The sequence below is a fragment of the Trichechus manatus genome, unplaced genomic scaffold, assembly GCF_000243295.1.
Source record: "Trichechus manatus latirostris isolate Lorelei unplaced genomic scaffold, TriManLat1.0 scaffold00057, whole genome shotgun sequence".
NCBI lineage: Eukaryota > Metazoa > Chordata > Mammalia > Sirenia > Trichechidae > Trichechus > Trichechus manatus.
In genome coordinates, this window is record NW_004443993.1 from 6,097,712 (window position 1) to 6,107,480 (window position 9,769).

General features: G+C 54.4%; 1 protein-coding gene across 1 annotated transcript in view; it reads right to left on the minus strand.

The window, feature by feature from the left end:
* Positions 1-9,769, minus strand: part of FBN3 (fibrillin 3) — a 76,871-nt gene that overhangs the window by 3,959 nt on the left and 63,143 nt on the right. The window contains exons 56-62 of the mRNA XM_004378399.1: positions 9,052-9,177; positions 7,902-8,024; positions 7,632-7,748; positions 5,466-5,594; positions 5,083-5,202; positions 3,533-3,767; positions 2,554-2,704 (exon numbers count right to left, since the gene is read on the minus strand). Of these exons, the coding sequence (XP_004378456.1) occupies positions 2,554-2,704; positions 3,533-3,767; positions 5,083-5,202; positions 5,466-5,594; positions 7,632-7,748; positions 7,902-8,024; positions 9,052-9,177 (1,001 nt within the window). The remainder of the gene's footprint in view (positions 1-2,553; positions 2,705-3,532; positions 3,768-5,082; positions 5,203-5,465; positions 5,595-7,631; positions 7,749-7,901; positions 8,025-9,051; positions 9,178-9,769) is intronic.

Sequence of the window (9,769 nt, forward strand, 5' to 3'; positions counted from 1 at the left end):
ATGTCTTATATACTTTGGACATGTTGTCAGAAGAGATCAGTCCCTGGAGAAGGACATCATGCTTGGTTAAGTAGAGGGTCAGCGAAGGAGAAGACCCTCAAGGAGATGGATTGACACAGTGGCTGCAACAATGGGCTCAAGCATAAGGATTGTGAGGATGGTGCAGGACCGGGTGATGTTTCATTCTGTTGTCCACAGGGTTGCTGTGAGTTGGAACCGACTCAACGGCACCTAACAACAACAACAACGATATAGCAAGCCTCTTAGACTCAACATTCCTATCCCACTTTCGGCTTTATTTCCCCCACAGTATTTATCGGGCGTTGTAGTTTATCATATTATAAAATACGTTGTGTTTTACTTATTTCTGATCTGTCTCCCCTGCTAGAATATGAGGTCAGGGACTTTTGTCTTTCTTGCTCACTGCTGTATTCCCCATTGCCATTACAGTGCCCAGCACACAGTAGGTGTTCAATAAAATCTATGGAGTGAAGGCATTTGGTCCCAGGAGACGTTTGTAGAGGGGTGAGCTAGGGGTAGTGGCATCTGTGCCGAGTGATGATATTTTTAGACCCTGGGTGATGCAGTTAATGTACTCGGTTGCTAAGTAAAAGGTTGGTGGTTTGAGTCCACCCAGTGGTGCCTCAGAAGAAAGGCCTGGTGATCTACTTCCAAAAAATCAGCCACTGAAAACCCTGTAGAACACATCGGGTCACCATGGTTGGAATCGACTCGATGGCAACTGGTAAACTGATGGCCCTGGAAGGTTGTGGCCACAGAGGGGCCTGAGAGGCCAGGCTGTGAAGGCCCAGCTTGCTCGTGAAGAAAAGGCCATGTGGCATAGCCATGGACTCCCTGCTCCAGCACTTTCAATATCTGTAACATGGGCACATGATCCAGCCTCTCTGAACCTCAACCTTTCCACCATAAAATGGGGGACAGTAGTGGCATCTACACCTCCCAGGGAGGGCAGCAGGGGTTCAGTGGTACACCTCTCACCCTCCACATGTGACCCGGGTTCCAGCCGCAGCCAACGCACCTCATGCACAGCCACCACCCATTTATCAGGGGAGGCTTGTGTGTTGCTAAGATGCTGAACAGGTTTCAGTGGAGCTTCCAGACTAAGATGGACTAGAAAGAAAGGCCTGGCAATCGACTTCTGAAAATCAGCCAGTGAAAACCCTGTGGATTGCAACGGTCTGATCTGCAACTGATTATGGGGCTGGTGCAGGACCGGGCAGCGTTTCGTTCCATTGTGCATGGGGTCTCCGTGAGTTGGGGGCCGAGCTGGCAGCTAACACCACCTCCCAAGGCTCCTGTATGGATTGAGAGACTGTGGATGCAAAGTGCTTGGCACTGCTTGCATCCAGCTGGTAATAAATGCTTAGTTTTCAAATCTCTTGGGTGATGGTGGTGATGGCCTCAGGGACTCTGGTTAAGGGGAAGCCAGAGCAAATTTGTGGTAAAACCACCCTCCCCGCAAACCATGGCGGGGGGGTCTGGGTCCTGGCTAGGGTGGTGGGGGCAGGTGTAACAGCTGCAGGCATGCTCTGCTGTCATGCAGCGCTGGGGGCCATGGGGAGGACGCCTCTGGGTTCTACAGACAAGGCAGATTCAGCTCAGCTCCAGGAGTCTCGCAGGTGCAGGGAAGGGGGTGTGGAGGCAGATGCCGGGTGGGTGTGCCAGTTGGTGTATGGGTGCTCATAAGGGAGCCTCTCTCGAGACCGCAGGGAAGGGATTCGCTTCCCCAAGGCAGGCTGGGACCTGCAGGCTGGGAACTGGCCACAGGGCTAGGTATTTGTGAGAACGGCTGAGGGCTGCCTCAGGGGATGCTGTCAGTTCCCACGCAATCGATTCCAACTCATGGAGACCCCATGTGTACAGAGTAGAACTGCCGCATAAAGTTTTCAAGGTTGTGACCTTTCGGAAGCAGATTTTCAGGGCTTTCTTCCATGGCACTGCTGGGTGGGTTCAAACTGACACCCTTTCGGTTAGCCAAGTGCTTAACCCTTGCGCCACCAGGGCTCCTTGGCGCAGGGAATGGGAGACAGGAGTCACGAGGGAGGTGCAGCGTGGAGGGGCAGACAGGGTCTGGGTCAGGGGAGGAAGAATGCAGGGGTGGCGTGGCCGGCTGCTCTGGCCCCCGCTGGTGTTAAACCCTATGGGCAGGGCCTCCGAGGGAGGGTGTCACCAGCCAGGAGGTGAGGGTGAAGGCCCCAGGGTGCAGGCAGGCCTGGGGAACCAGGGCGTTGCTCTTGCATGAAAGAATCGTGGAAGCTTCCACTGGAGCATCAGCGCTCACCCAGAGTCTGGTGGGAGGTGTGTGACGTCCCAGGAGTGGAAGGTGTGGTGTGCAAGAAAATCCCAGGGCTGAGGACATGTAGGAGGTCTGAGCAGGAACCACGAAGTGGGGGACAATCCTGGCACATGGAATCTGGGGCAACTCCTCTGGGGTGGCTCGGGTCAGCCAGGCCTACAGCCTCCTTCCCGTCCCCTGGCCTGGCCCCTGGCTGCCCTACCCCGACCCCCATGCCCAGTGCAGCCCTGTGGCACCTGGTGGTCCCTGTGAGTGCTGCGCCGTGGTCGGTCCCGTGGGGAGAGGCCATTGATCTTGCACTCATAGCAGGCTTCAGGCGAGAGCAGCAACTTCTTGTCCAGGGTGTCCTGGGGTCCGGAGCTGAAGCCCAGGCCAGAGACACAGTGCCTGGGGCAGATGGGGATGGGTGGGCTTCCAGGGGCACCCTGGGTGAGCCTCCCCCGCCAGCCCCCAACCCGCCAGCCCCTCCACACCACTCTGAGCCAGGCTGTCCATGGAGTGCATGCACAGGTAGCTCTGCACACGTGCCCGATAGGCTCCGTGTGTACAAGCCATGTGTGTGCAGATGCACAGGGCTGTGCACGTGTGCCTGTGTGTTGCTGGGTACACCTGGGAAGAAGTGTGAGCCTGCACGCACACAGGGATGTCATGTGCAAGCATGTTTGCACAATTGAAGGTATGATGTCTATCAGTGTACCTGGGCGTGTGTGCATGAACCTGCACGCAGAGATGATGTGTGTGTGCACATTTGCACACTGGAAGGTATGAGTGACATCTGAGTGTGCTCAGGGATGCGTGATAGGTGCACAGGCGCATGTACAGAGGGTTAATGATGTGTGTGCATGTGTGCACAGCAGAATGTACGACGGCAAGCGAGTGTACTCAGGGATGTGGGCATGTGTGAGCTTGTGTGTACATGCACGTATACTACGTGGAGGTATGCACCCACCTATGTGGATGTGTGAGCCTATAGGAGCACTGTGAGGATAATTACGCATCGGGGGGTGTGAACTGCGTGTGTGTAGGTACTGGGAGCCGTGTATACAGACACAGGTGCTGCAGAGCCTCTGCGTGTCCAGTTCTCTGCACACGTGTGTCCATGCCTGTGTGTGTAGGCAGAGGCAGCTCTCCCAGTGGAGGGCTCCGCGTATGGACAGCCCAGGTGTGCACACCAATGAGGTCCAGGGGTCTGCCCGCCCTGCCCGCGCCTCTCACCCCTGCCCAGCCCGGAAGTAGCCTCGGGGGCAGCCACAGAGGAAGCCGCCAGGGGTGTTGGCACAGCCGTAGCTGCAGGGGCTGCCCCGCGCCGCGCACTCATCCACGTCCCGGCAGCCGCCGAGGGCCTGGTCGAAGTCGAAGCCTGAGGGGCAGACGCAGCGGAAGCCGCCCACTGTGTTGTGGCAGGTGGCACTCCCACAGGCCGCTGGCGACTGCACGCACTCGTTCTCGTCTGCAGGGAGGGGGAGACGACAGGGACGCGGGGTGGCCTTCGCACACTCAGTGCCCTCCACCTGGAACGTGCCCCCTCCCCTCTTCCCCTTCAGAGCCAGGTCCAATGTCAAAGTCTTCACAAGCTCACCGTGACCCCTCAGACTAGACCTGGTCCCCCCTTTACACAGCAGCTTCATACCCATCACCCTTCACCCTGCAGTTCTCTGTCGAAACGCTTTTCAAAACCTCACATAAATCCTGCATTGTAGAATGGCCCAGAACATAAGCTCTCACCCTCAGCACTACTGACATTTGGGGTGGATAGTTCTTGGTTGTGTGTGTAGAAGGGCTGTCCTGTGTAGAATGTTGAGCAGCATCCCTGGCCTCCACCCCCAGAGGTGACAACCAAAAATGTCTCCAGATGTTCCAAATGTCCCCTAGGGGACAGAATCGCCCTGGTGAGAACCGCTGCTCTAGTGAATGTCTGTGTGCCCCTGAATAACTGAACAACTCAAGGGCAGGGATGATTTCTGCTCCTCTGCTCACATCTGTATCCCCAGGGCCTAGTGCAAGGCAGGCCCTTGAGAAGCAATAGCTAAAGGAATGAATGAGTAAGTATGCAGAGGAGGAGACAGGCTGAGGGATCAACAGCAGAGGTCAAAGGTCTGCAAGATCCAAAAGAGGCAAACACCACGTGGGAAAATACAGAGAAGAAATTAGCTGAAGACCCACCACAGGGGCAGGAGGAGGAGCTGGAGAGCAGGCAGAGAAGGCAGTGTCTGTGAGGCAGCGGGAGAGGGGGGATAGCCATGTCACAGAGGCCATGGGAGGAGAGAGTGTTCAGCAGGGGCTGGCAGCAGTGCCCAGAGTGGGGGAGGTCAAGGGTGAGGGCTGAGGAGAGGCTGTGGGAGAGTAGGTCCTGACAAAGGTAGAGGGTTAGGAGAGGCTGGAGCAGCAAAGAGTGAGGTATGGAGCAGAAGGCTAGCCCCCTGAACTGAGGCCCTCTACACCAGCCATGGCAAGGTAGCAAACACACCCCCACACTCCAATGCTGCACCCATGGCAGACATCACTGATTGATTACAGCACTCTTTCCCAAAGTTTACAACCATGGTCTCAGGATCTTTCTCTACTGAGCGCTCCAGGCCACCACTCTCTGATAAATGGACTTGTCCCGCCTTACTCTGCAGCCCCCTGACATTCTAGCCTTCCCATTGACAGGGGTGTCACTAGCTATGCTTGTGACAATGTCCTGAAGAGGGGTGGTTCCTAGTTTCCAGCTCTGGGCAGATTTTGACAGGGAACTCGGCTTCCTCCCAGTCACCACCACTCACCCACACATTGGTCCCACTGGGAGTGCTGGGTGAACCCCTCGGGGCAGCTGCAGCGGTAGCCGCCTGGCTCATTTTGGCAGCCGTGTTGGCACCGGTGGGGCCCGTCACACTCGTCTACATCTGAGAGACAGAGGGCAAAGGTGGCAAAGATGTAGCGAACACGTCCACACACTCCATTGCGACATCCCTGACAGACATCACTAATCGAGCGCAGCACTCTTTCCCAAAGCTCAGAGCCATGGTCTCAGGATTTTTCTCAACTGAGCCCTGCAGGCCACCACTCCCTGAGAAATGGATATGGCCAGCCTTGCTCTGCAGCCCTGACTCCTCCTTGCTGGCTCCCCTCCCAGCCCTCCTGGATCCCTCCCACAAACTTGTACTACCTTCACAGCCTCGGCCAGAGCTGTCCAGGGTGAAACCTTCATAGCACTCACAGAGGAAGCTGCCTGGGGCATTGTGGCAGTGCCCAAGGGTGCCACAGGGACCAGGCTGGATGGAGCATTCGTCATTGTCTGCAGAGGACAGAGAATGGGCAGGGCAGCCTCATGGTTAGGCGTTAATGTTGGGCATCCTAGTTCTGGTCCTACCACCAGATCCACTGTGTGGCTTCAGGAAAGTCCCTTAACGTCTCTGTGCCTCAGTGTCGCCCTTCTGTGAAATGGGATTCATGACGGACATTTCACATTTATGTCAACATTTGTTGAGATAATGCAGATAAAGGAGTTGCTATGGTGCAAATGGTTTGTGCTTGCCTGTTAATCTAAAGGTTGGCAGTTCAACCTCGCCCAGCGGCACCACAGAAGAAAGGCCTGGAGATCTGCTTCCATAAAGATTACAGCCAAGAAAAACCTATGGAGCAGTTGTACTCTGCAACGCACGGGGTCACCATGAGTCAGAATCAACTTGATGGCAACAGGTTTTTTTTTTTTTTTTTTTTTTTTTTTTAATAGCAGGCAGCAGGATAACAGAGTGGTTATAAATATGGACTCTGAAGCCAGATTGCCTCGGTCTGAATCCCAGCTCCATCACTTAAATGCTGGGTGACCTCAGGCAACTTACTTATCCTCTTTGTGCCTCTGTTTCTTCAGCTGTAACATAACATGGAGATAATAATGCCTACCTCATTGTGTGTGTGTGGTTTTAATTGTGGTAAAATATGCACAACATAAAATTTGCCAATTTTAACCATTTTCAAGTGTACAATCCACTGGCATTAATCACGCTCACAATGGAGTGCAACCATCATCATTATTTGTTTACAAAAGTTTTCGATCACCCCAAACAGAAACTCTATACCCATTAAGTAATAACTTCCCACCCCCTGCCCCACCCCCGGCTCTTTGTAACCAATAGTCTACTTTCTGTGTCTATACATTTGCCTATTCTAGGTACTTCATACAAACGGAATCATACACTGTTTGTCCTTTTGGGTCTGACTTATTTCACTCAGCACGATGTTTTCAACGTTCATCCATGTCACAGCATGTATCAGGACTTCCTTTCTCTTTCTGGCTGAGTAATATTCCATTGCACGAATGGACTACATTGTGTTTATCCATTCATCTGTTGACGGACACTCGGGTTGTTTCCACCTTTTGGCTATTGTGAATAATGCTGCAGTGAACACAGGCGATCATGCGTGTGTTTGAGTTTCTGCTTTCAAGTCTTTTGGGCATATACCTAGGAGTGGAATTGCTGGGTCATAGAATAATTCTATCTTTAATTTTTTGAGAACCCACCAAACTGTTTTCCACAGTGGCTGTACCACCTTACAGTCCTCATTGTGTTTGTGTAAGAACTGAATTAATGTAATTATGTAAAGGACTCTCTTGCTCATTGCAGTACCCTCAGAGTCCAGAACATGGAGCAGCAAGCCATTTCTGTAAAGGGCCAGACAGTAAACATTCTTGATTTCCTGGGTCTCTGTTGCAACTACACACCTCTGCTGCTGTAGTGAGTCACAGACAATATGTAGACAAATGGACATGGCTGTGTGCCAATAAAGCTTTATTAACAAAAGCAAACAGGGGGCCGAACGTGGCGCAAGGGCTGGAGTTTGCTGACCCCTGATATAGAGCACTGCCTGGTACACAGCAGGTGTTCAGTAGCTTAGAGGGAGCTCGAATAGGGGCTGAGCTCAGCTCTCAGGGGAGGTCTGGTCCCCTCAGGGCCACAAGACACTCAGAAGCAGTGACAGGTGGCTTGCAGCATTGGTTTTTGAACCAACTTCCTCTTTGGACTGTGTGAGCCCCTGAGCTTTCCAACCACTGTGGGGAGGCCCTAGGACAGAGACTTCACAGGGACTTGGCACGGGCGAGGGCAGGTGTCCTGGGCTGAGGCCAGAGGACTCCTGTGGGTGTGCCTCCTAGCTCCCCAGAGCGACCTCCGAGGTTCTAGACGCCACCAGGCTGTGAGTGCTAAGAAAGCAAAGACTGTCCCAATCACCCATGTCCCAAATGTGTGGCACACACGAGGCACTTGATACTTAACTGTTCAACAACTGAGGGAATGCCAGGTCGTGGGCTGGCTGCTGGGCTCAGGGCACTCACCGAAGCAGGCCTGGTGGTGCTGGGTGAAGCCAGGAGGGCAGCGGCAGGTGAAGGCACCAACGGTGTTGACACAGAGGAACTGGCAGTTGTGCTGCTTGGAGGAGCATTCGTCCAGGTCTGCGGCACAGACGGCCCGCTGGCTCAGGGCAGGCCAGGCTGGGGCTGGGCAGGGAGGTGGCACCCGACTCCCAGAGTGCCTCCACGTGGAGGGGAGGGGAGAGCCCTGGGGGGCAGGGATGGGACCTCTTGGGGCATGGGGGGACACATCACCTCTGCAGGTCCTGCCGTCCTCCTCTAGCAGGTAGCCGCGGGGGCAGGCGCACAAGAAGCCACCCTCCGTGTTTTTGCAGAGAAAGCTACATGGCTTGGGGGTCTGGCTGCACTCATCCACATCTAGAGGGGATGACGGTGTGCAGGGGGTCAGAGGGGTGTTCCCTGGGGACCCAGGGACTGGGATCACCCCAGACCCTGGCCATCCTGCGTCTGTGGACTCACACCAGGGACTGGCAAACCCCTTCTGTAAAGAGCCAGAGAGTAAATATTTTCGGCTTTAATGGACCATAAGGTCCATTGCTACTACCCAGCTTAGCTGTTGGAATGCAGAAGCTGCTGTAGGCAATACGTCCAAGAATGGGCGTGGCTGTGCGCCAATAAAACTTGATTTACAAAAACGGCCTTTGGGCTCTATTCACTGACCTCTGACTTAGAGGAATGCCACAAATACCCCCCTGCTACATAATGTAGGAATCCCTGGGTGGCACAAGTGATTTAACGTGCCTGGCTGCTAACTGAAAGATCAGAGGTTCGAATCCACCCAGAGGTGCCTTGAAAGAAAGGTCTGGTGATTTACTGTATAAAAATCAGCCACCGAAAACCCTATGGAGCGCAGTTCTACTCTGACACACGTGGCGTGGCCATGAGTCGGTCAACTCAATGACTATTGGTTTTGTACTAAGTAACTCTCAATCTCAGGATGTACAAAATAACAGGAGGAAAGTAATCAAAATTAGGTGTATGGGTGGGGGGGACTAGGGGATGCTTTGCTTCTTGTTCCCAATTTCTCAATTTTCTCTATGGTGTGGGCACCACTTGGTAAATGAAAACCAAAGACGAAACCAGTTGATGTTGAGTCAATTCCAACTCACGACGACCCCATGTGCGTCAGAGTAGAACTGCTCCATAGTGTTTGCAGTGGCTGATCTTTCAGAAGAAGATGGCCAGGACTTTCTTCCAAGGTGTCTCTGGTTGGAACCACTAACCTTTCAGTTAGCAGCTGGATGCATTAATCGTTTGTGCCACCCAAGGACTTCTAAAGGGAAACCAAGCCTTGCTAACGGGGAGGCCCCACAGAAGGGCAGGCCAGCTAGATGTGGAGGGGTCGTGCAGAGCCGGGGTGTGGGGCGCGGGAGCTGGGGCTCACCCAGGCAGGCTGTGGCGGCAGTGTCTGCTGTGTACCCGGCCTGGCAGTGGCAGTGGAAGGAGCCAAGGCTGTTGATGCACTCGCCGTGGGGGCAGAGGTGGGCCAGCACGTGGCACTCGTCCACATCTGGGGACAAGCAGGGTCAGCTAGGGCCGGCCTGCTGGCGGCCTCAGGCTTCCCAGGCCCACCTCCTCCCTCGTGCCCACCAGCCTTCTGCCCAGAGGCAGCTCAGCTGCCCATGGACCAATGAAGCACCCCTCCTGAGCACTGAGCGTGCCTGGGGGCGGCAGAGGGACAAACACCCCAACGCCCGCCTCTCCAGCCACACCACCCCAGGGCACTAACACACTTGTGGAAGCACAGACAGGGACACGCGGCATTACACACTAGCTACACGCTCAGATGCTCCTACAGAATCACAAGGACACACGTACTCACGGCTCCTCTGCTCCCACGACACACACTCGCAAAGGCACGTCCTCCCCAGCCCCAATGGTCACCGCTGCTCACTTGGGATGACCTGTCTCCCACTCACTGACACACTCGATGAGACACAATCATGAGTTTGCACACATGGAGAGCACACACAGACTCACACTCAGCACACACACTCATTAACAAGGTTGCACGCAGAGTACACACCAGCTCACACTCTCAGCAGACACATGCTCACTAACAAGCTCACACACAGAGTGCACACCAGCTCACACGCTCAGCA